The sequence below is a fragment of the Misgurnus anguillicaudatus genome, chromosome 4 (assembly GCF_027580225.2).
Source record: "Misgurnus anguillicaudatus chromosome 4, ASM2758022v2, whole genome shotgun sequence".
Classification (NCBI taxonomy): domain Eukaryota; kingdom Metazoa; phylum Chordata; class Actinopteri; order Cypriniformes; family Cobitidae; genus Misgurnus; species Misgurnus anguillicaudatus.
This window is the reverse complement of record NC_073340.2, coordinates 17,469,713-17,497,636: the sequence shown is the minus strand read 5'-3', so window position 1 is coordinate 17,497,636 and position 27,924 is coordinate 17,469,713. Positions and strand designations below refer to the sequence as shown.

The 27,924-nt window shown below is 36.4% G+C and overlaps 1 protein-coding gene across 2 annotated transcripts in view; it reads right to left on the bottom strand.

The window, feature by feature from the left end:
* Positions 1-22,393, bottom strand: part of rhbdf1b (rhomboid 5 homolog 1b (Drosophila)) — a 33,961-nt gene extending 11,568 nt beyond the window's left edge. The window contains exons 1-4 of one of the 2 annotated variants that reach the window (XM_055176467.2): positions 22,126-22,393; positions 4,432-4,579; positions 3,066-3,208; positions 2,213-2,326 (exon numbers count right to left, since the gene is read on the bottom strand). In XM_055176467.2, coding sequence (XP_055032442.2) covers positions 2,213-2,326; positions 3,066-3,208; positions 4,432-4,551 — 377 coding nt within the window. In that variant the 5' untranslated portion in view covers positions 4,552-4,579; positions 22,126-22,393. The remainder of the gene's footprint in view (positions 1-2,212; positions 2,327-3,065; positions 3,209-4,431; positions 4,580-22,125) is intronic. The other variant, XM_055176468.2, reaches the window with a different exon arrangement.
* Positions 22,394-27,924: the final 5,531 nt, after the last annotated feature.

Here is a 27,924-nt window from a genome sequence, read left to right as displayed (position 1 = left end):
TTTTACAACTCGAAGCTCAAAATGACAACAGTTTTGATGTGACATGAACACAGTTAGATTTAAAGCACCTGATACCATCAATCACAAGGTGTTAGTAATAACAAGATGCATTCACAACCCAGCTCATTGCCCAAGATAAATACTGGTGACCTGTCCGGAACAAACTTTGCATAAATACAGCATGAGTCACACGCTGTATTTTTTTTTAGTTTAAATAGCCAAAAGAGGCCTACATGTTATTTCTACTATTGTGAATAACACATTATGCCATAACATGTCCTTCTTCTACTGTACAAATACCTTTGATGGCAGACACAGTGTGGCTTGGCTTTAACACTTTCCTAATTTTGTGTGTAGAGGTAGAAAGGGTCTCTCTTTCATGTTTGTGTAGGGGTGTGTATGTTGTAACATTCTTTTAAACCCAAATGAAAAATGATGGTGGTTCAGGGAACGGCTTGTGTTTTACTAAAAAGAAGGAGTGTTGGGGTTTAGTTGCAGTTTTTTGTATGTTCAAATGCCAAACTGCTGTCACGGGGGCTAATGTTTTATTTCTTTAATGAAGGTTAACTAGATTAAATAAAGATGAAATGCTATGCTGTGGTAAACCAGATTTTCCTTGTTTTTTCCGAATCAAAGAGTTTGATATACTTAAAGAACTCAAAAGTCCCTCCCCAGTCCACCAAGGTCACTATTTGAAACTAAGCTGCTCAGTTATTAATCGGTGAAGACGTTGTTGGCCATAACAGAAGTCATTTATATACAGAAGTCTTAAAGAGACAGAAGCAAAACCTGCTTGTTTAAGGCTGCAAAGTGGTCATGAAAAATAAATTAAACAAATTTAAACAAATTTTTTGTCAGAAACGATGGCTTTAAGTTTATGCAAAACTTGCTTGTGAAATACACTCACCTAAAGGATTATTAGGAACACCATACTAATACTGTGTTTGACCCCCTTTCGCCTTCAGAACTGCCTTAATTCTACGTGGCATTGATTCAACAAGGATGCATTCTTTAGAAATGTCGGCCCATATTGATAGGATAGCATAAATGGACTGATTTGTGGGATGCACATCCAGGACAAGAAACTCCCGTTCCACCACATTCCAAAGATGCTCTATTGGGTTGAGATCTGGTGACTGTGGGGGCCATTTTAGTCATTGAACTCATTGTCATGTTCAAGAAACCAATTTGAAATGATTCGAGCTTTGTGACATGGTGCACTATCTTGCTAGAAGTAGCCATCAGAGAATGGGTACATGGTGGTCATAAAGGGATGGACATGGTCAGAAACAATGCTCAGGTAGGCAGTGGCATTTAAGCGATGCCCAATTGGCACTAATTGGCCTAAAGTGTGCCAAGAAAACATCCCCCACACCATTACACCACCACCAGCAGCCTGCACGGTTGTAACAAGGCATGATGCATCCATGTTCTCATTCTGTTTACTCCAAATTCTGACTCTACCATCTGAATGTCTCAACAGAAATCAAGACTCATCAGACCAGGCAACATTTTTCCAGTTTTCAACTGTCCAATTTTGCTGAGCTTGTGCAAATTGTAGCCTCTTTTTCCTATTTGTAGTGGCAATGAGTACCTGGTGGGGTCTTCTGCTGTCATAGCCCATCCACCTCAAGGTTGTGCATGTTGTGGCTTCACAAATGCTTTGCTGCATACCTCGGTTGTAACGAGTGATTATTTCAGTCAAAGTTTCTCTTATATCAGCTTGAATCAGTCGGCCCATTCTCCTCTAACCTTTAGCATCAACAAGGCTTTTTGCGCCCACAGGACTGCTGCATACTGGATGTTTTTCCCTTTTCACACCATTCTTTGTAAACCCTAGAAATGGTTGTGCGTGAAAATCCCAGTAACTGAGCAGACTGTGGAATACTCAGACCAGCCCGTCTGGCACCAACAACCATGCCACGCTCAAAATTGCTTAAATCACCTTTCTTTCCCATTCCGACATTCATTTTGGAGTTCAGGAGATTGTCTTGACCAGGACCACACCCCTAAATGCATTGAAGCAACTGCCATGTGATTGGTTGATTAGATAATTTCATTAATGAGAAATTGAACAGGTGTTCCTTAAAATCCTTTAGGTGAGTGTATAAAAAACACTCTATAGTGAATAGTGTAATTGTATATAGAAACTTATTTTGAATAAGTTGTGAATAATTTAGACTGTCATGGATTTACTTTGATTTTTCTGTACCTGAGGAAAATTTGGGGCAGTGACTGACGTCTGGGTGGCTCTAGACGTGAGAAACACTGGCCTTTAATAAGTATGGTGTTCATCTGTTCAAAGCGAACCCTCTTTCCTGTGGGGCTTTGAGGAGAGTGAGAGGAAAAGCAAAGAGAAAACATGGGAAAGAAAGAGAAGATAGGAGAGAATCCAGTTTAGTAACAAGAAATGGAAAAATTAGTTTCATTCAGAAAGTTCACAGGAACTTATTGTTTCAGAAAGTAGTAGAACGAGGGTTAAAAAGTAAATGAAAGAAGAGCTTATATTATACAACTTTGCACAGATGCAGTTAGAAAGAACACCAAAAGATGAGCACTATTTATCATCATGCATCATTGTGGCTCCAGTTGAAGATTTCGGTTAAATCAATACAATAAAACACTAAAAGTGATTATGATATAAAGTGATCTTTCCCACATTTAAATTAAATAAGAAATTTCACTTTAACATAGAAAAGCACAAAGACATATAAAATGAGTCTTTTCCTGGCATTACGACAGGGTCTAAACAAATCAAATATTAAACGGCTATGTTTACTAGGCATTTAGCTATACACACATGCTAATGTAGCATAATATGGTCCTGTGTTTGTACACAAATGCACTTATGTAAAAGTAGGCTACAAAATGTGACCCTAAACAGATTAACTTCATACATGATATACTGTATAGCCCAGAAATTTTTTATGGGAACTTAATATGGGGAATTTTGGAAATATTCCAAATTGAAAACTTAACGGGAATTATTTGGAAATGTATATAAACTATATCATATACATACATAAAAAAATATTTTGTTTGGTCAAAGTATTTGTAGATCTTACCTCTTGATGGTTTGAGAGATGGAGGGTTTGCGCAGGGCCGAGGTTCTGCGGTAGGCATTGGGGTCACCCGGCGGGCATCTGATCTGCATATTTTCAGTGGGTACACTGGCACTACGCAGATACAAGCTGTTACGCATGACGGGCTGGAGGACATGGGAATAATAGAATATTCTTTCAATATAAAGAAAATTTATTAAAATATGTACACTTTATACAGTATAGTCAGTACTAAAATACAAAATGTGATTTACAACATAAACAACTCTCTGGAAAGTAATCTATCAGTTAAGATAGTTTGCACAATGAAACTATATGAACTATATTTGACTGTTGTCATGTGCTTTGGTTTTGTATTGATTTCATATCTCTTTCCCAGACTCTAACATTCTTAAAGTCATCTGGTAATTATATTGCACAATTTGTGATAATGTGACTTCAAATGATCCTATACCAATAATCCTATACTTAGTATACAGCGGATAAAATAAGTATTTAACACATCAGCATTTTTATCAGTAGGGGGATTTCTCTACCAGATGTAGCCATCAAGCCAAATATTGAATTTATACAAAGAAATCAGAACATTTAAGTATACAAGTTGAGTCATAATAAATAAAGTGAAATGACATCAGTTAAGTTTGCGGGTGAAAGCATCATGGTTTGGGGCTGCTTTCAGCAAGGGGTACTGGCAGACTTCATATTATTGAAGGCAGGATGAATGGAGAAATGTACCGGGACATTCTGGATAAAATTCTGCTATATACTAAAAAGCTGACCCAAACACAAGGACAAGGAAACAATGAAGTGGTTTCAAAGAAAGAAAATCAAGTTGCTTGAATTGCCCAGTCAATCACCTGACCTAAATTCCATAGAAAATCTATGGAGAGAACTGAAGATTAAAGTTCATAAAAGAGGCCCAAGGAACCTTCAAGATTTAAAGACCATTTGTGTGGATGAATGGGACAGAATCACTCCTGAGCAATGCAGACGACTGGTCTCTCCATACAAGAGGCATCTAGAAGCTGTTATCACAAACAAAGGCTTTTCTACAAAGTATTAAATAAAATGTGTTCAATACTTACTCCCTGTGTCATTTCACTTTATTTATTATGACTCAACTTGTATACTTAAATGTTCTGATTTCTTTGTATGAATTCAATATTTGGCTTGATGGCTACATCTGGTGGAAATTTTGTGTCAGCAGCCCACTTAGAAATCCCCTTACTGATAAAAATGTGGATGTGTCAAATACTTATTTTGTCCGCTGTACATGCATAGTGCGAAGAGCAAGACTGCACCCTCTTTTTGAAAGCCTTTTCATTTCATGAAAAGATAAAAAAAGGCTTTTGTTTTGACTGCTGTCTACCTGGAGAAAGTTACTGTGTTCTTCCACCGTGTTCAGGTTGCTGGGGATGTCCAGTCTGAGCCAGGGAGGTTTTTTCCTGCGCAAGCTGCTGCTTCTGCTCTCGTCCTCAGCTTCACTCATGTCTGCCACCCCTCCACTTGCCAGCCAGCTTCAAGATTAAACAGGGTCAAATAAACGACTTAATCACACATATACAAGATATGGGTGAACAATGCACACACACACACACACACACACACACACACACACACACACACACACACACAACTGTCTTATGTAAGAGACACGATAATCTGCACTCCCATCTGGTTGCATGTTCTTTCATTCACTCAACTCAGGTCACATCTCTTTCAGAAAAGGCTGCTTTTATAAATGGATAGAGATATAGCATTTTATTCAGATATGTTTATATAGACACAATAAAGTAAACTCCAAGCCTGTCTAATACTTCACTGGAGAGTGTGAAATTCACTAGATGTGCATTCCCCAACTTCTCCACCAGAGGATGCGAATTCTCCTATTTCCAACAATTCGGCATTGGGCTTAAAAGACTCTCATTGAATGCCTACAGTATATTTTATTTAAATGCTCTAAAGGTCTCTGTTTCTTTTAAAAACTACAACCTGAAAGATGTGGTTGGTTCGATTACTGTTGCTGTTTTCACAATGTAAGTTCATGTACTGAGTAACCAACATTACGGTCCTATACCACTATAGAACTGAACTCTAGTGGGTATATAGGGAAGGTCCAGGTCCAAGCTACAAACAATACAGACAAACAATGAAACTGCATCAAACATAACATATACAAGTGTTGATGATGTAACATTGAGAGACTTCTCATGCACACAACAGCTAGAACAGACTCAACAGAAGCACACATATATTTTTTTGTTACATTTTAATGTGGAATTATGTGAAAATTCCCAGAGAAAATTACAAACCTAAGCAATGAGATGTACTACAAAAAAAAACTGTAAATAAAGCTGTAATTTAAATAATATTAAATGTGTGTATACACTTTAAATATATACAAATATATAGGGTGAATTCAGGTAAACACCTTGGACACTTTAAAATCGTCTCAATGGAAAAAAGTGTCCCCGTTTACCTGAATTCACAGTTTTTTTGTAAATCATACACAACACACCCATATACAATTTTAATTACTCTTTTACACTTAATAAAACAAGAGGCATTCACAAATTATTTAAGAGGATTTCTTTTCTGATGACATATACCAAAGCCATGGGCTTCAGGATTTTAATGCATATGAAAATCATTTAAAGAACTCTTTTGTGAGCCCAAAAACATGATTGTTTGATTTGAAAGCGACAGATGGTCGCAGGACAAATCAAAGCCTCTTTTCTGTTTTCAATGTTGTGAATTTAAAAAGAAAGTGTTTTGGACTGATTATTATATGATTACTGAACCCACTGACTTTCTCTGAATGTGACTTCTCTCAAATACCAAAGGCACAATGTTTTTGCTTATGCAAACAAGGCCATTTATTTTTACGGAAAGTTAAACATAATCCTATAAACATCACCCTGTGGGAAAACTTCAACCACATCCTACTGCGGACCACATTTTAACCAAGCAAACACATTAAATGCGGTTCAATTTCAGGTTTGTGGAAAAGGTTAGCAAAAACCCTTATAAACCAAAAATAAATAAATAAATACATGATGAATCCAACACATTTCCCTGAACTATTCCATCTTTTGTCTTCATTGTTATGTGTATTGTGGGTTCACGAATCCAATTCCTTATACATAAAAAAATGTAGTATCCTCCCTGTTTTTGTCCAAAATGATAGACTTTCCTTTTAAAACATACTGATGAAACCGACTTTAACCACATTGACTGACTGAGAACCACTAAAAGAAACCGGACATTAGATGAGCCCAGATTTCCCAGAAATCCACTTAAATCCAGTAACATAATTGCTAACTACCATTTAAAGCAGAGGTTCTCAACTCTGGCCCTTGAGATCTGCTTTCCTGCAGAGTTTAGCTCTAACCCTGATCAAACTCACCTGCCTGCAAAACCTTTCTTACCTTGCTCAGGTGTGAAACTAAAATATATTAGAATAAAACAACAACAAAATATTTTCTATTCTAAAATGAGGAAATTTAAAATAGATTGCTATGGTTATGGACAGTAAATTGATTATTTTCTCTTATGATGGCTCAAATGAGACTCTTGTTTAAAAAACTCTTCTAGCTATGCTTAATTCTTATTGTTTATCTGAATAAATCCATGCTGCAATAAAACGTGCAGATATTAATACCTACATTAATAGTGTGCAGCCATTTTGTATATTTTCCTATTTAATTTTTGTAGTCTAAGCAACTATAAACATTCACATTAGAGGTCTTGAAAGTTTCATAGCGTTTTATATATTAAGTGAAAAAACAGCTGCTGGTTTGTGGGATGAGTTGTCATTCATGAACCTTCTTGTTGTTTTGTAATCAAAGTGAATGGGTACTGAGGTTGTCAAGTTAGTTTTCATGCTTTCGTGTTTTTAACAACATCTGGGTAAATAATTGAATTTTCAATTATTATAATAATATAATATATAGGGCTGGGCAAAAAAATAGATTTTTCGATTAATCGTTTTTTCAAATGTGGTCGATTCAAAATCGATTCTCAAAGAGCAGAATAGATTTTTCTTTCATATTTATTTCCGCAAACATTGAACGTAACATTAACTTTAATCTAATTACTAGTCTTCTCCACTAGAAGTCACCCTCTTTTTTTGCCTTGCACGATGCTACCAAGGAGCGAGAGGCAAGACTGTCATTCATTCATTTAGTGCTTAAAATGGCGGTTTCAGGTGCTTCATCGACATTGATGCCACCTTCACATAAAAAAGTCAGAGGTATGGAAGCATTTTAGATTTCGCAAGCAAGACAACGACGATTGTATTGTGGCTTTAAATTTCTTTTATTAATTACCCACTTGTAAACTGCTGTTCACTGTTCTTTTTTATTAATATAGCATTTGTATTAAATCTATATTAATTGAGAATCGAGTATAAAAATCGACCCGAGAACTAGAATCGAAAAGTGAATCGAGAATCGAATCGATAGCTTGCGAATCAAAATCTAATCGATGGAACATCTTAATCGATACTCAGCCCTAATAATATAATAACTATACTTTTAAGTCAAATAAATGACGAGTCCTTTAAGACAAAAATTAGTTTGATTCCAAAACGAGATTTTGTCAAAACATTTTTATTATTATGTTGTCATGTTTTTATTGTGTTTTATTGTGCTACTTAGCTTAAATCAAAGGCTTAAATCATAACAAACGAACTGCAGTTATCAAAACATTCTGTACCAAATCAAAGCTCCGTACCAGCATTCAATGACTGTGAGTGATCTTACTATTCTTTCTAGGGATGTCCCGATCCGATATGCTGGATCGGTATCGGGTCCGATCCGGGCTTTTTGGCTGTATCGGACATCGGATCGAGGACTGACAACATGACCGATCCAATTCCGATATGTGCGTTAGCCGTGGTTGTTACTGACAAGCTATTAAAAGGACAACGTATTATAAACGTTTTATGCACTATATTTAAAGTCTTTTAATACTTTCAATAGCTTCATGTGAAGGAACAAACACACATTTAAAGATCTTTACATTTACAGAAACACTGTAACTAACTCGCAAACTGAGTTAATCCACCTATGTTCTCCTAAACACTGTTTAATGATTAATATTTACTAATGTTTCCTGTATCTTGTAAATCATTTTAAATTATTGATTTTAACATTTAAATGATACTAGATGTAGCAGAAATCACTATACACATTTAATTACAATAGTATCGGGCAGATATCGGTATCGGGCTGATATACGGAATTCTCGTATCGGAATCGGATCGGAAATGAAAAAGTGGGATCGGGACATCCCTAATTCTTTCTTACAACAAAAGCATCTTTGTGCATACAAAAAACTCAAAATAAATATCACAGGTTTATATGTATATGAACCAAAACCCCACATCAAACAAGAACACAATGTTATATTACTCTCCAAATTATACAACGCATTTATCAGTGCCCTGCATAAGTATTGGGACAGTAAAGACAAAACTGCTCTGTTTGTTGTGAAAACAGGAAATTTGTAAGATGAATATGAATGTCACATTTTTAACGTGTGATTGTTTCAACACATACATGCTTTAGCAACAAAGAACAACAACCTTTCATCCTCCTGACTTATTTGTGTCACCAAATGCAAGACTCAGACTGCAGCAGCAATGAATCAAACTGATTAATCATGTGTGAACAATTAATGCATCAGGACACAGCTCATCCCTTAAAGGGGTGGTTCAATAGTATTTCAAGCATTCTGACTTATTAACACAGTTATAGAGTTGTTTCCTCATGCTAAACGTAGGCAAAGTGTCAAAAAAGCAGTTGGGCGTGTTACAGAGTATTTCTGTGCCGAATGCACTTCGCCGTTTTTTTCGATTACAGTTCCAACTGACGTTTCAGGGGTTTTCTATACGTATCACTTCTTTATATGGGCACTTCCCCCGGAAAACCCCGCCCACCTGTCAATCAGCGGGAGACACTAGAACTTGCAAACATCTTATCACGCCACACAGCTTTGTTTAATTTCAAAACTCAACAATGGCATGAAAGATGAAGTGTGTTTGGATGTAAGGAGAAGAAAGCCAGCCTTATGAAAACAATGGATATTATCCGGGGTAGCAGCGGAGTTTTGCGTGTGTGTTTGATGCGCTGGATTTTCCCAACCGGGTCACGAGTTGCATGCGGTAAGTAAGACTTATGTCTTATGTTGGAAATACAAATAACACAAATACAAATACAAATAATATAAATAACACGAACATTTAGTGAATCATAAGTGTTGTATAGTGTTGCATGACTCATACTCGCTCCACCCGCGGTAGTAACTCCTCCTTCTTCATTTTTTCGTATGTTATCGGACAGATTCTGTAAAGCTAATATTTCTTTTATAAATCTGATTAACTAAAAACTCTTCGGAGATATAAAGGATGTCATACTACTTTATAGGTACTCCAGATTAACATCAGAAATGCAGAAACAGCGTGTGTTACGTAAGCTTTAACACTTGTGAGCCAATTGTCTTAATATGCTCACATTAGAAGTTTTTAAATCCAAATGTGTTGTTTCATTGAGTAAGTAAATTATTTGTCCTGTGGCGGCTACCATATACATTTTAAATTTTAGGGTTGAGCTGTTGGTATTTAATATTACAATCTCACCACTAAATGCCGCTAATATTTACACACAACACCTTTAATGTTTAAACATTTTTACTATTATTTTTTGACTAAAAGCTACTTTTTCCTTTATTGTCCCAATACTTATGGGGGGTCTGTAAGTTTCTTTAAATGTTTCTTTCTAACTTTTTCTTCTAAAAAATTTTTCTTAAATGTAATCTTCAGTTGCAATTAACCTACACAATATGTAATTCCTCTGTCTGATATCGGAGCTCTGTTGGAAAGGACATAAGATGTTTGAGTTGGCCCAGATGTTACTGTGGGACACTGACTGGACAGAACTGGGCACCAGATGTCTATGTGTTGTCGGCTAATGATGAATGACCTCATTTGGAGAGCACTTCCTTCCTGAGCAGGGATGCTGTTTCTCTGCTTTCTCTCTCACACAAACAATTCTATGAAAAACATGTTTTGGAGACAACCAAGCAGCTTTGCTTATTCATGGCACAAAAGTGTCTTGATCAATCAAATTGCTATCCAATTGGGAATACTTAGCCACATAAAATATATTTGATTTTCCGCATTATATGCAAACTAAACTGTCAAAATTTAGCCTTTCTCTTGCTCTGTAAAATCAGATGTTTATTGTAACTTTGTTGATGCTATTTGAAAACTATTATCGGAATCTCGAAATAACTGTGCAATGTTATTACACTGTCCTTATCCCAACTTATTATGCAAACTTAAAAAAAATAATTAAGCATTTGTTGTGTTGTAAAAAAAATTTAAACTCTATTACTATCAAAACATTGCTTTGTAAGTTTGAGCATTTCAACTATCCTCCTACACTCTTAAAAAATTCTGGGTAGCTTTGGGTCAAAAAGGGTCAATCCCAGTCATTTGATTAACATAACTTAGTAAATGTTTTTATTTGACCCAACAATTTGTTAAAACAACCCAGCATATGTTAAAATACAACCCAACAGGCTGGGTTCACCCCAAATAAGCCAGCATTTTTTAGAGTGTATATTTTTAGAGTGTATGGCTCAACCAATGGTGTGAGTTTTGGACGAGACTATTTGTTTTCTGAACAATTAAACATAGGGATAGTATAGGGCTGCAAGATATATAGAAATTATCGAAATATCACAAATGTGCAAATTACAGTGGTTTGCAATGACGTAATGATTTTAATACTTTAAAAGTTTTATGTTGATGCAGACAGCAGGGAGAGAGGTAAGACAGAGAGAGTGATACTTTTTTTGCCTGAACGAATGTGAAATGTATTGTTATATAGCCTAATTTTTTAGTTTTTAAATATATTTTATAATTATTCAAATTTTCACAAAAGTTTCACAAAATGCCTTCCGGGAAAAATGTATTCTATAAATATATAAACATACAATGTATCAAATGCAAGAACTCTCAAGCAAACAAGTGGCACCTTTCCAATGCATAGTAACCACGGTTTGGTTTGGGTCAGGTCGGGTCAGCTCACCTCGCTTTGGCTTAGTTAGCTTTTCCATCAAGTTTAGTAACACTTCGGAGTTGGAGGGATTATAGGCGTGTTGTTATATTTGTGCTGCACACTGCTGTGACATCATACAAGTGAGAGCATCGTTGTACATTCCCATACATTCATTTATTTCTTAGTCCACAATTAAAATTGACCACCACAAATAGATGTTTGCACATCGCGTTTATCACTACCTCGGTCTCACATGACAGTTTCTGTACAAACACCCGTGGCATCAGTCGACGCCTTATTTAAGTTGCTTTTAAGCATATCCGGATGTGCGCGTCGCAAATGTGCTGCCACAAACTGCAAGTCTGGAAAAAACTGTTATGGTGTTCCTGATTCTGAACCTTTGGATGTTTTCATCGCTAAAAGGGAGTTTGGGAACTTACAGCAAAGCACAAATCACAACAGGTTTACTCGAGACAGCGCAACCTAGCATGAAGGTAAAGCTAATCTTTTACATTAAAGCGGTGACGCTGGTAGTGACGATTCTCTCAGACCAATCAGTGATCTACAGTGTTTTTGCTTCACGTTTTGGTATCAGCTCGGGTTGCTTGTAACCCCAACAGAGGTGGTACAAAACAAATTATTGGGTGCTACGCACTGCAAAACATACACTGAGTTTACAATGTTGCTGAATTAGTTAATGTTTCAGTTTTTTATACATTTAAGAGCGCCACCTAGTGGATAAAAGCGGAATTATAGATTACCATAAACACTTGTCAGGGAAACGTCATTAGCAGGAAAAGGTTTTCTCTCAATTGACGAGATAACTCCTCAATGGCGGGGAAAAAGTTAAGAAAATACTTTTTGCCAATACATTTGGTTCACTCTAAAAATGTCTGGGTTATTTTTGACCCATAATGGGTAAATATTGGACAGAACACAAAGCTGGGTTAAAATTGATCCAATGCTGGGTTGTTTTTACCCAACTGCTGGGCTATTATATGGTTCCATAACATTAACCCAACACTGGGTCATTTTTAACCCAGCATGTGTTCTGTCCAATATTTACCCATTATGGGTCAAAAATAACCCAGACATTTCATTAGAGTGTAATGAAAGTGCTGCAAAATTCATTTCACTATTAGTTATCCTAAATGAAATGAAATGTAGGTGAACAAAGAAATGCTCTTTTCTCCAACTACCGTAAGTGTCCAATAACCTATGACTGTTGACTGACTGTCTCATGGGACACTCATGGTTTTCTCTGCTCTTGTACTGACTAAACACTGAGTCGAATTCATTCCATGATCAACAATAGACACAATAGTTCCTCTCAGAAAAGAGAGTAGACACAGACATAAAGAAACCACAGGAATTTGATCTAGGTTTTTTATCCTTTTTACATCAACGGTAACCTCACATCTGAAGTAAAATTGTTAATTTTACTGATCTTGTTTATATTCTTTTAACACTGGAATTAAATACAAAACAGTCAGTTTTCCTCCCAATTACTGCAACCGGCTGATAAGTGCAATATGCTGAAGGTGAAAATCTTCTATGAACAAAATAAATAAGGATGAAAATTGTTTTTCAACAAGCCATACTGTCGCTCTGGCAGGATGCCTGGCAGAGCGCTCGCATCACAATCTGGGAATAACTGCACATACCTCAAGCTGTTCTGCACTATTTCATTGCGTTTATTTCAGTTGGCAAGTGGGTTTCAGATTGTAAGTCTGCTAAAATAATTCAGCCAACCTCTGTGTGATGGGTCAGCTTGCTTATATAGCATTGACCTGCTGATCTGGTAAAGTAAGGCTGTATGCATTTTGGATGGTGGTCCCTTGAATAGGATTTTGGTGTGGTTACTGCTACCAACCATTAAAGGGATACTCCAGCCAAATATCAAAATTAACCATGATGTACTCACCCTCAAGCAATCCAAGATACATGTGTCCACCATCTTTCAGACGAACACATTAGGAGTTATTTTAAATCATGTAAATGTCCTTGCTCTTCCAAGCTTTATAATGGTAGAAAATAGGGATCAGGGAACAACTTCTGACTTTATACACCAAAAAGTGCTTCCTTCACATTCCTGACAGGGGTAATCCATGGTTCCAATGGGTTAACAAAGGTCTGTGGGTAAACGATGCGATTTGTAGAGTTTTAGCGTAGTGAGTGTTTTCTGTGTCATGGGTACATTGCGCAGTGATTTATTATAGTTTATCAAATTTAAAATATGGATACTTTTCTTAGAATATCACATCAATTACCCACAAAAGACCTTTATTAACCCCTTTGAGCCGTGTGGATTACTTGTGTGAAGGAGGGATGCACTTTTTTTGGGCTTTAAAATCAGAAGTTGTTCCCTGATCCCTGTTTTCTCCCATTATACACATGGAAAAGCAAGGACATTTACTAAAATAACTCCAAATGTGTTCGTCTGAAAGATGATGGACACGTGTATATCAGATTGCTAGAGGGTGAGTAAACCATGGGGCAATTTTGATACTTGGCTGGAGTAGGGGAGAGCGGGGTAAGTCGTCACACTGCTTATAACTCCAACACTACTATTTTAAAAAATCAAATAGCAACTTTGTTGGACGACTTGTTCCAACTTTGTGTTCACATGTGGTCAAAATCGCTCTAATCTGACATTAGCACAATTTTCTTATTTTTTGTCTTAAAAAGTAAAAAATTTGCAAATTTTATGCAGTACAACTTTGTTAGGAAATAGGAATGAATGTTAAAAATTATTATTTTGCACAAAATAGAAGAGACAATAACGTGTCTTTTGATACTTTAACTGACACGCTATGTTGAGCTAACCCTGAGATTTAGCCAACATTAGTACACATGTCAGTTTGGGTTATTCCAAACCCCCAGGTTAACAGAATCCTGGGTTATGTTTCACACTGTTCGTACTTAACCAGGGGTTAAGAGATAACCCTGGGTATTCATAATCTGACATTTCACACTGTGCATTCAACCTGATCTCACGAATTTCCGTGGCATAGTCACGGAATTTTTTGCTAATTTTTGCGCATATTTCTGTGGACCTGCCACGGACTTTCTTTTCCGTGGCATTCTCACGGATTGGTTACTCAACTGTTTTGTCCTATTTTCTTACCATCGGTTTAAGGTTCGATTTACATAAAATGACATCCCTACCCAAACCCAACTCTAACCCCAACGCCAGGCGACAACTGATTAAAGTTTAGAAAATATAAAAGAATACATCAGAAAATTTTTTATAAACCAATAGTTAAAGTGACATACTAACGCAAACACCAAATCTAACCCTAAACCGAAGCAACAATGGTTTGAAAATAGGAAAAAGCAGTTGAGTAACAAATCCGTGAGAATTCCACGGAAAAGAAAGTCCGTGAGATTTGTGAGAATGCCACGGAAAAATGAGCAAAAAATTCCGTGACTATCCCACGGAACTTTGTGAGATCATGTTGGTGCATTCCTTAACCCTTTGTCCAGTGTCTGAAACCCTGCTCATACACCTGTTTTATTAAGCAACCCTGAACACCTTGATTAGCTGCTTCATATGTGTTTAATTGGGGTCATAATAAGATTCTAACCCTACTATGTTTCACACTGCATGCCTGCGTTTGGCACCGCAATGCGGGGTTAACCCTACAAAAGCAGGGCTAGCAGGGTTTCATAACCCTGGGTTAATTTCAGGGATAACCCTGCTTCTAAATTACAAGTGTGAAACGATCCTTAACCTAGGATTAAAAGCAGGGTTTAGATCGAAGATAAAACAGGGTAAGAGCAGTGTGAAAGGCCCAAGAGTTAATATTTCCAGTTCTGGTTTAAATTTAAAAATTAAAATCAATAATCACAATTAAACTGTTCTTCTTTTTAAATAATCTAGTGTGACAACTTACCCACCGATGGGGCAAATTGTCACAAGTGAACATTCTCTATTCAACAGTCTACAACTCCGTAATGAGATAAGATATGAAAATGTAATGAATACAACACATGTGCCCAAGACTCCCTTCTTTCATCTGGCATGAGATTTATAAGATTTTGATATATGGTGCTCAGTAAATGTTTGAAAAGTGTGACAACTTACCCCGCTCTCCTCTATCTCTTTAAGTTTCTATCAGCTTCCCTAAGAGGACTTGACTAACTTATATTTGCAGATTTTTTTGTGATTTTGCTATCGCAAAGTGGAGTTTTCAGTACAGTCATGAGATCCTAAAAGCTATGACTCAATAGTGCTACTCTAGGGTGATGACTAAAAACATTTAAAGTTTTTTACACACTATATAAATTACAAAAATTGTCTATTAAATGGTCTAGATGAGCAGTGTTACATTATAGGTTTCCTTTAAGAGATTACAGTAAATGTGGTAACAGGTCGGTGCTGCTGATGACCCCAGAATGCAGAATGTGAGAAGCGGAGGTGTGGAATGACTCTGTTAGGGGACTTAGATCTGACTTCTGTCCCGCCAACAAACATCTTTCTGTCTCGGTTGTGTCAGACCAGACGCAGACCAAGTGGACTTGTGCAGCGCACGCCCATGCAACATGTGATCTCCATTTAAATACTTTCCAGGGTGATGGTCGCCTGGAGCATTTCCCAATAGAGAGGACTCACTGTGTGGGTTGTCTGTATTGATTTGGGCTGTTAGAGATTCTCACTGGCTTTTGATGGAAATGTCAAAGCTCTCTTAATAAAGTAGCTGTGTCTCATTACTTCTGGGGGAAACAATGGGTCCACTACAGCACTAATGGCGAATTTGGTGAAAAGTAATGAAATATTTTAGACGCAATTTACTTCTGGAAAATCCCTTCAGTTATGCAACTGCCAAAAATGCAATTTGAGAATAATATAGTTCTCAACTGTGGACTTCTAATTACAGGCAAACCTTTTTGGTGGCTGACCTGGAACGATTTTTTTTAATATGCTGTGATAGCATTATAATGGTTGAAAATGAACCAGTAGAGCGACAAAGACAAAAGAAAACTTTTGAAGAAAAAGTGTTTGAAACTGAATTTTTTCATAACGACATCTTGTTGTAAACCTTGTACATTGTCACTACATAAACTCAAATCTGTGATAACATGGCTGCAAGAGGTGCAATGATATTACGTGCCTGAAAATAGTCCCTGGCCATTAAAAGACACCAAGGGGACTATTTTCGGCTGCTGCGTATCATTGCGTCTCCTGCAGCCATGTTACAACAGCAAAGTCCTTGATTATTTCGCCAAAATAAGAGTATAGTTCCTAGCCATATCTGCCTAGAAAATCACAACTTTTAATTTTCTGTCGGTCTTAGTACACGATGTAACTACAGAAGAGTCAAGTTTTAAATAGGAAAAATATCAAAACTCTTTGGTTATTTTTTGCACGATGCTAACGGTCTATTCAGATTCAATGGATTGTGCTAAGCTATGCTAAAGGTGATAGCGCCAGACCTGGAGATCAGCTGAATGGATTCCACAACGGTAAAAATTTTAATTTTTAACTCTAGGGGAGCTGGAAAATGAGCATATTTTCCAAAAAAAGTGGAGTGTGCCTTTAAATCCATTTCTTCAAAATAATCTGTCTGGTCTCTATTGCCGTAAATGACTCATGACAGCCTGCCAAAAGCTTGACTTTTGAATACAACTAAAAGAAAGCCGGCTGTGTCAACAGATCTCAGTTCCCAGATAACACTTTTCGGCAAGCCCAACACACCCAATTAACAGACCCCCGAGCGGCTGCTCTCTTTTATGCAGTAGATCACAATCCCAGCTTCCTTTAACATGTAGCAACACGAAACAAACAGGGCAAGCCTTGCACCAGGATAAGACTGCAGAATGTGATTTGTGTTGAAAAATAAAACCAGTTTTTATTAGCTTTTGTACCAGTTTTACCAGAGCAAATACACAGCGGTAAATCTAGCACAGCAGATGGGTAAATTGTGTTGTATAAGGGGCTATCTGAAATCTGCAGGGTGGATCATCGCTTTTGTCTAAGAAGAGGCTGTTTTCACAATGGTCCTCATTATGAAGCATCCTCAAGCTGTGAATTTGACATGAACACTTCCTCTGTTGGATCACACTGTAAGAAAATAAAATGTTAATTGTACGCAGATGGTGTGCGGGTTTGAAAAGAAAAAAAATTCAACGTCTGACATTCTAGATCAAATAAAAATGCACAAGCACACATATCACGGATTTTAGCCGTTTACCCTAAAAGTTATTTTGGAAAATAAAATAAGAAAAACTGACATCACAATTTTGACACTAGATAGCTATTCATGATCCTTTAAGACAGCTGTTTTCACCTATATATGATTTTATTTATGACTCTTCTCAAAAAGTCACTCAAAAAGTACATGAAAGTTGGATTACTGTTAAATTTCCATTTCAACTAAAGCTTTAAAAAAAAAGTTTATTAGCCCCTCAACATACCACAGCATTAGTTTATATGGGATCGAATTAAACGCCTGTGATGTGCATTACTGCAATCACATCTTGGTGATTTACTAGTAATAAACTGCACATTAATATGATTTGTCTATATGAATGTAACCATTCAACCAAGAATGCTTTTTGTTGGCAGTAACACCAAAGGGATGCTTTTGAAAAGGTCTACCATCAAAGACAGAAACTACATCAGCTCCAAAATACATTTTTCTGTTCATCTACTCAGATAAAAGTATTATCTCATGGAAAAAGACACTTTGAATGTCTACTGTAATTCTATCCAATATTGTGTTTTTCTTGAAAGATCGATTTAATAAAAAGTCTTGCAGGACGAGCCAAAAAAAGAATTTGAGATTTATAGACATTGATTTTTCTGAAGATTGTTCCTCTGTACTGATTTCAACTGTGTTTCAGTGGTCTGTCCAACATGTTTGATTGAACCATGGAAAAATTTAAAGGGAAGGGAAAAGCAACAGGTGAAATAGGAAAGGGAAATGTATTATATTTGTGGTTCTGCTCTATATGATACCACTAATGGAGCAAAAACGACACACTTCCCCTTTAAATCCTCAAGATTAACTCAGAAACATCCCTGACCTTTCATTATCTTTCCTCGTTGCTCACACAAAGAGGTCTTGGAGCAAAACTGGTGGAAACGTCAGGGTTTTCTTTAATGCGTGATTTTTATTACAAGCATTTTTATTTGCAGTGATAAGATTTAAGTCAATGAACAAGTTTAGTTGATAAAGACTAAAAGCCTGCATGATGATGCGCAGATTGTAGACAACAGATGAACTTGTCTTACCATGTGACACCCTAAAGCCCAGACACAACTCATGCCTCTGCTATCCCACCCAGCAACACAGTGGCTATTGGGATTAAGATTAAAAAGTCCAATTGAGGATAAATCTTTATACTTTTCATTTTTTACAACATTCAGCAAGGGAAATCCCACTTCATCACACACACACACACACACACACAACCGTCACGCTTAATTACAGAAGCTCACTGGCTGTATCTGCTGTCCATGGTCGACTGACAGACCTTTTACAAAATCAAGTCATCCAGTAATCCTCTAAGGCCTCATAAAAGTTTGTTATGCCGAGCAAAATAATCATGCAGACAATATCCATCTGAAGGTCTCAGTACTGTGATTAACAGAACACATTTTGTGCAGAAAGAATGTGGAAATGAATGCCTTCCCTGGATCTGACAGAATTATTGGTATGCTAGTATGGGATACGTTTGAACTAGCCAGTACTTACTCAATGCTACAAAAAATATGTCTTTTTGTATTTTTAAAGGGGACATTTCACAAGACTTTTTAAGATGTAAAATAAATATTTGGTGTCTCCAGAGTATGTATGTGAAGTTTAGCTTATACAGATCATTTATTATAGCATGTTATAATTGCCATTTTGTAGGTGTGAGCAAAAATAAGCTGATTTCTGCACTAAATGGCAGTGTCGTGATTGGATAGTGCGGATTAAAGGGCGGTATTATTATAGTAAAATCTCCTTCTGCCATCACAAGGGGAGTCAAATTTCAATGACATATTTTTCACATGCTTGCAGAGAATTATTTACCAAAACTAAGATACTGGGTTGTTCTTTATCACATTTTCTAGGTTGATTGAAGCACTGGGGACCCAATTATAGCACTTATAGCGGAATTGAACCCTAGACATTTTAGCCTGTTATCACGGGTAATTTAAGTCCAATTTGCATTTAACATGAGAAAAAAAAGACATTTGCACGATTTCGATTATTAGATTAATAGTGTGTTGAAGTGGAATTTTCGTTACAGTCTTTGATGGACTCAATTAACCAGAATGCACTGTGCGAAACTGAGTCATTAGCTCCACCCACTAACAAATGATCGATGCAGCCTTCAGGCTTGTTCGACTTCATGCGGCACCGCAAGAACCGACAGCCGGATGACGGCAACGTTTCGAGAGAGCAATTTAAAAGCAAACTCCTCCGTTTGATTTCGCGAATTGCTCTCGATATGAAGTTGAACAAGCCTAACAGCTTCTTTTACCGCTCAACCTGCTCTCAAATCAAGTCAACTTGAAGTTAGCCAGCAGACGAACCCAACCAAAGAGTAACTCCGCTTTAACCGTCTCTGAAGAGCAAATCACCAAAACCCTCAATAAAAGATGACTAGAACCTGTGCAGTGTGGATGTAAGGACAACAAATTCAGGCCACCAGGAGTTTTTATTGCTTAAATCAACGCGACCCTCAGCTGACACACCACTAACAGATTACTCAAAAATTTTAATATGCAGCCAGCCAGCACTTTCGTCAGGAAGATTTCGAGTACTGTTTAATGTAATGTAAAATGGTAAAAATATCTAAAACATCATTTGGCTTAGTTGTTGCTTGTTTTGTGTAACTACGGTAAACATACTACGTACAAAGTTATTATCATGTTGTTGTTATTATGAACACGAGCAAAGCAAGCTAAAGTTAGCTCATCCTGTGCAGCTGTCAATCACAGAACGATATCATCTACTGTCAATCATGTCGCCTCAAGACCCGCCCCCATTTAGAACGTTAAGAATTATGCAGTCGTGCACTTTTCTTCCGTTACTGTGGCAGTTAAAAGCTTTCATTTTTTTAGATGGAGTTAGTACATTTGATGGCAGCACAATCAACTACATACAGTATATGTGATAAAATATACTGTTGGAGCATAATGTTGTTTTAGGGTGGACTTCCACTTTAAACATGGAAAAAGTCTGATTTTCATGATATGTCACCTTTAAGTGTATTATCTGAGTGACCTACTTTTTGTGGACATTAAATTAACTAATTTCAAGCAAATCATATAAGCTGGACAACTCTACAACAACAAAAAATGTGTAAAAACTAATGGCCAAGTTTCTTGAAACACTTTAATTTCTGTAGAAGATACGATGTAACAGTTGTAGTTTGACAGCATGAAATTCTGGGAGATAGATACAGAATTGTGTGTATGTGTGAGAGTTTACTGGAGCAGAGCCCTGCATTCTGCTGCGGTCATAATACAACACTTATTCCAAGAAACAGTCAATTGTCTATGTTTATCTGATTGTGACATGCAATTATCAAATCGACGGACATCAAGCTTTGTTAAACCGTATGAGTCCAAATCATCCGAGCTTATGATAAATCCAAAATGGGATCATGGAAAACTCACAACAGCCAGCCTCATCTCGGCTAAGTCAGAATAGATCAGTTTAACCTTACACAGTAACAACGCAAGATAGTTTACTTACAAAGCACTCAGAAACGGTGATAAAATTGTATAATTCATAGATATCACTAGATATTACAATAATACCATGAAACCTGTGAAACAGTTGTAATACTGCATAATATACTGTATAAAAGGGAAAATATAACTACTGTAGTAGGCTATCAATAATTTTGCAATTGCTCTAAAAAAGTTTTTATGCAAATAAATGATGTATTTAGTCAGTATTGTTGAGTCAGATGGTTGAATCTTGGCCAACCTCACTGTTCATTAAAATTTCCATGCCCTTTTTTCAGTTTAGATAAAGAAATGTTCAATACTTGCTGTTTGTGTGTCTACGGTTTTGAATAAATATTGTAAATCACAAGAAAAATGCAACATGCATTCAATCTTTCAATGAGATATTTTTCTTATTGTTAGATAAAAACGTTTACTTCTCTTAATTCAAATGGGATTATAAAAGTATAACTGTTTTTGCAAGGTAATTTCCGAACTTTTTTCTAAATTGAAGACACTTCAAATGTAGTTTCATGTAGCCCTTAGTTGTGAGACATGACATTAAATTGCATCTTGCAAAGCCCTGCAGCTGTAACCACTAAAATGTGATACAGGTGTCATCACATGAATACAGTTTCCGCGTTCCGTTAAAGCATAATTTACTGTGAGGAATTCAAATTAAAATAGTTCAAATACAGACTGCATAATCAAAATATTTACACAATCATGTTTATTTATCGTAAACGATTTCGATGATGTGAGGTTGCAATCATGTGGTATCGCAGAAAGTAAAGCACGCGCCGGGGGAATCCACGTCCAAAATTACTAAAGCAGTGACGCGCGTTGCACTTAATCCATCCGACTGCAGATTAACACGCAGTCACATTACAGATGCATGCAGGGACATCTCACAGATACATGCAGGAACAGAAGTAGCATTTACAGTAAATGTCAGACTCAGCAGGCGCAAACATGCTGTCTTGGTAAGCAGCTCATCATCTCACATGAATATACACATGAATGATAACAACACCCCTTACGAAAATATTAACCAGAATTGTTACTATAATCATGTTTACCACAAAAAACCATATGGTTACTGTAGTAAAACCATGGTTTATCAATACGCTAAAACACAGTTACTAGCAAAAGACCGCATGATCTTGATACAAATGACACAAATAATCACTTTCGCACGTGAGTATGAATACGATATTCGCTAATATTCATAATAAATATGATATTCACTCCCAACCATACATCTCTCCTCATGATCGCAACTTTGAAACAATGTTAACTAACGCGTCACATTAAAATATGGCCATACCTTCAGAAGAACTTTTAGATGTGTATTTCTTCATGAATCGGTGTCCAGGTATGATGCACCTTTTTCGCAGAATTAAGAACCGACCATAACTAAACACATAAGCGAATGTGATTCTCACAAGTTGTATTTCTATAAAATAAACGACTAAATCCAGAGTTTGTGCGGAAACGGGCTGAGGTAAATATAAAACATTCCCGCTCGTACCGAAGCCCGAGTCAGGGCGGCGAGTTTCAGTCTCGAGTTCAGTTTCTAGTTGAAAACACCCACACTCACAGAATGAAGCGGTGTGGGCGGAGACTGTCGAAATGTGAAGATGTCATTGACCAATCACAGACGCCTGCGGGCGTAAACATACGCCTACTGAAGACGTCTCTATTCTTTAAACACAAAACCGCAAAAGGATGCCGAAACCACAGGACAGGGTTGTGCGTCATTAAAGGAAAAAAAAACATGAAGGAACATTATATATATTTCTTTTTTTAATATTAGTCAACAATTTGGATATTACAATATTAAGCTGTAAAGGAAGAATTATTCTGCATTATTTAACTTGTCCCATCCACTTGATCCTGATCTTTAGGTCATATTTCTCCTATTGCCTTATTTTATATTAAATGAAATAAGTACATTTACAGCACATTGTGGTGCACAAGAAAGAATCTACAATAACTCAATTGGGTTTCTGTACCAGGACCAGGAGAGATTTTGTGTAGCAATTATGGACATGTCACAGTAATGAGATGCAAATCTGATCCCTCCTCTGTGGATTCAGTTTGGATGTTTAATTCAAGGTTACATTAATGTCATTTCATAATGGAGACTCGGCTCTGTGCAATCACGATTGAATTTGGAGGCAGTAACTGTGGCGATCGTAATGGGATTTGTGATAAAACATCTAAATGAGAGCAATGGAGCAAGTCTAGAATCTAGGTTTAGCAGTAAGAAATCACAAATATTCAGGCAGTGCGGGTAATAAAGTTGACAGCGTTACAAAAAAGTAGTTTGAAAATACCAGGCCAAGGCAATCTTAATTTTTTGGCTATGAAACTTTTACATCAAAGGTTGTTGAACAAAACCATGGTTTCATATGAAGTTTCTCTATACAAGTGTTGTGAAAAAGTGTTGGCCCCTTCCTGATTTTTTTCCATGTTTGTCATACTTGAATGTTTTTAGATCATGAAACAAAATAAAATATTAATCAAAGATAGCACAAGTAAACACAACATGCAGTTTTTAAATGATTGTTTTTATTATGAAGGTAAAACAAAATCCAAACACACATGGCCCTGTGTGAAAAAGTGTTTGCCCCCCTGTTAAAACATAACTTGTGGCATTTAAAACATTAAAGTGGGAGAAACATATAAGAAAAAAGTCTGGAAGGGGGCCAACACTTTTTCACAACAATGTATATAGTGTTTAATACTGAAAGGTACAGATACACTTTCTGGCACAAAAACCAAATCAAACAACCCTGGTCACTATGTTGATCGGATCTGCATGTGGATGCATCCCCTTCCTTTTCCTGAAATCCAACAGCATTTCTCCAGCAGGATGGACAAACTTCCGACTGGGATTTTCCAGTACGTAGCTTGGGCCCAAATAGGACATTTTTGGCTTGCATTTTCATTTATTTACCAGATGCCCTTTTAATAGTGACTTGCAAATGATCTGTCCTTACTAAACACAATTTAGATAATACTTTAAATCTATGTCTAAAATAAATAGGGGGATTTATGTACTATTTATGCATAACAAATATAAGTTTTACATTTCTTGTACATTTACATTATATTTACATTTATGCATTTGGCACATGCTTTTATCCAAAGCAACTTACAGTGCAAGTTAATAATCAGAATTTGTTTTCCCTGGGTTCGAAAATGCAATGCTTTACCACTGAGCTGTGTATGTGACCATATATCAGAATTTACATTTTTGAATTTGTGCATACATTTACATGCTTAATGCAACTCTAATGCAAAGCCTAAATGAAGATCTTTCTTCTTTTCTGGAATACACAATGTTGAGTGATATGACTGTTCGGTCAACAAGCTCACAGCTGAAAGCAGAATAAATCCGATATGCTTATGCACACTTGCTACATCAAGGAAAGCCAGAGATTTCTTAAGATCACCCTTGGAGTAAAGCAGTCTGTTTATGGGAGAGGCTGACAGAGATTTAGTGCTCTGTGTTGATGAAGGAATGCAGGTAGAAAGGAGAGAGCAAACGAGAGAGAGAAAGAAAGAAAGAGAGAGAGATCATAGCTGGCATCAGCATATGGAAGACATTACACCCTGACCTGAGTTTTAACCCTCTCTGAAGCCTATGTGCTTCTCAGGTTTATGGCTTGTGCACTGTGATGTGTGTTTGTGGTTTACACACTGACATGATGTTACATGTTAATGGCTCAGAAATATTACTGGTCTTGATTTATAGACATCACAAGCTTCAATAGCATGCACTTTAAGTGGTATAAAAGGTTGTGACAGCAGACTTTTTTATACCTGATTCATGTTTTTGTAGGAAAGCCTCACAGGGAATTTAAACAATACTAAAAATAGCCTACCTACAGTATAGTGTCTTACAAGGGCTGTCCATAAAGCTTTGCAAAGCTTGTGTTTGAAACTGAATCACCAGGCACATTTGCTTACACTTTATATGCAGCATTTAAAAAGCTAAATAATGTATCACTTTTGTCTGTTCCATTTTATTGTCAGTCATCTGTCACTTTGTATTAAATGTATGTTTTTCTTGCGGCTTCTGTGTCCATGTTCCTATTACCCAGAACTGGCAAACTTTACTGCTCCAGTCCTCAAACTAAACCCAAAAAAAAGGAAATGATTATAGGGTTAAGTGCTTCCATGCTGTAGCTGCCCACAAACTTTTGTTCATTATCAGCAGATAAAAACAGCTTGGGGTTTAAACACTGTTAAACTCAAAGTACTTCAGGGATACTGAGATGATGTTTCATCTTAGTTTATTAACTTGGGGCCATAAACCTAAACGCAGTGGATTACAATACCATCATGCACAAGCCCTACTATTGGTTTTTGAAAGCCATTCATTATTTTGTTAGTTATTCTGTTTAACTGTTATAGTTATTAAGATTTGCAATAAGTTCCGTTCTAATGATGACTCACCTGGTTCCCAACATCTTCCCACTTAAGTTTTTTTTACCAGTGTTGCCTCAACCAAGGCGTTGCACATTGTTAAAATAAATGGACAAGACAGCCATACCCTTTATTTAGTGAATTGTTTGTAACGTTAATTGTCTTTTGACTGAATAAGAATATTCAGAATACTTACTTTTTTTAAATAATTCAAATAATTGGAAAATAACAACAACAAAAAAACGTAACAATAAAAATCATGAACCCTTAAACCTGCTGGTTAAACTCTTTTCCATTAAAAGGTCACACAGTTTACATGTCATTGACACAGCAATTTAGAACTTGAGTCAAAAACAGTAGTTTCAGAATATATATGTAGGCTATGAGTGTTTGACATACTTTGTGTTTTTCATATAAATGATTTGGTAAAACAGTGTTTGAAATGAAGGCTCTCATAATTTAATTATGGGTTTAGGAGCATCAAAGTTTGAGTTCACTCATTGATTTCACATTGATTTTAATCTTTGACATGACCTTACTCAGTAAAGATAGCCAGGTTATATTTTTACAGAATTATTTTTACATTATATTCTGTAGGATGATTTTATGTAAAAAACAGTAATTTCACATGCTGAGTCACAAGTAGGAAATGTCTGGATCTCAAATCCCTATTTTCCATAATCACATTTTATTTAATTTAAATTAAGCGGGAAGCAAGTAAATTAACTTCATCTGTCATTAAAAAGAACCCAGGCCTCTTTTTATTTTTAAACAAACCAAAAATGACAAAAGCTTGCATCTTAAGCAAATGTTTTTTTTTGCATGCTTTTACAGTCTTTGCTTTCCGCTCCTGTTTCTTACATCTACATTGTGAGATGAACTATGATTAAAATCCTAGCTTTCTACTTTCAATACAGTTCCTTTGGAGCACTGTGTAATCCCAGTACACCATGTGGTGGCTGGCTGTAATTTTACCTTTAATGAAAGTGTGTTGAAAAAATACCATCTATACTCTTAATAAGAAATCCTTACACATCACGGCAGAATTAAGGTTTAAGACAGAATTTACTATCTTAAATATCATGTATCAAATTATTGGTGTCATTTGAAGTGACGTTTCGAGCATGCAGGCTCTTCATCAAATCAGTTTGCACCATTTTAGAGAAAAAAAGCAGTAGTTGATCAAACTTCTTTCATAATGTACTCACCCTCAAACCAGCCCTGAATCTGTATATGATTTAATTTCTTCAGTTAAACACAAACTATTTTATTTGTTTAATATAAAAAAATAATAATTGTTTTCTCTTAAACACGTTTTGCTTGAAATAACCTAAATGAACCCAATTGGATTACTTTAATGATTGATGTATGTGCTCTTTCGAGATTTTCTATTATGACCCGCATATAAGAAGATAACGTGACATCACTTTTTATGAAATTTATAATTTATAATAAAACAAAGAATTAGGTGATATACATATGTGAAGGCCTGGGGTCAGTAAATAATGATAGATTTTTAATAGTTTTCAAAATAGAGATAAGTTAAATTAGTCTAAATTACCTTATTCTCTCTCTCTCTCTCTCTCTCTCTCTCTCTCTCTCTCTCTCTCTCTCTCTCTCTCTCTCTCTCTCTCTCTCTCTCTCTCTCACACACACACACACACACACACACACACATAATGCATGCAGGCTTCTTGTCTGTGCCTGTTGCTCACTTACACGGCGTAACCACATCAAAGACTCCTGTACTCCAGCAGAGACCCTGCGCAGGAAGCACAACTGGCAGCTCTTCAGGACTGGAAGTATGCCTCTCTCGTTCCCTACTGACCTTTTTGTTTATAGGGGCCAAAAGGGAGTCCTAGCTTACAGTAGTCCTTCTCCTGATGACATGTCCATGTTGCCTGAGAAAACCTGAGCCTAAGTCTTGCTTGCTTTTGATACATCCACATAACATATTGTTACTTACAAGATCACTCAAATGTTTTATTGCTTATTTTCAACAGAAAGCAAAAGTAGAAGGATCTCTTGCAAAGACAAAATAAGTGATTGACTTCTTATTCTCAAAGACAGAGTCGGCTGCTGTTGTTTTCATCGAAAATCAGTGCAGACAGTAAATCTGCAAACTGTCTCTAACTACACACTGACGTATAGTTCAGATGAGCTGTTTCAGATCTCTGGTGACATACAGCATTTATTACTGAGGTCATATATCATTGTCCATACTAAACCCACAGGATGAACTGTATTATACTTTAAATAACAAATCACCAAACTACATTCTGTTATTGTGCTGTGAGAGCAGTTTGTCTAAATATTGTACTCTATCTTGTAATAATTTCTCTTTATTCAGTGCTTGTAAATCCATGTATTTTACACGATACAATAACAAATGTTATATCTGGTGATTGTAAGTCCACTTCTGTTGCAATGTTTTCATTCAGCTTTGTCATTTGAAAAACTTGGTTTTGTTCTTTTCATTCAGCTCCTGACTTGTCATGTTGACTCTTGATTATACGTGCAGGAAATCCAAATCCCCGTCCCTTTTGTGTGATGTGGTTACAATGCATGGGTAAAAGCAAAGGGGCATTCATAAAATGTTGTGAATGGAACGATCAAGAACAGGAAACTCCAGAGTAAATGTTTTAGAAAGAGTCATTTTTCATTGGATTTTGAGTTAATCCTGTAAATG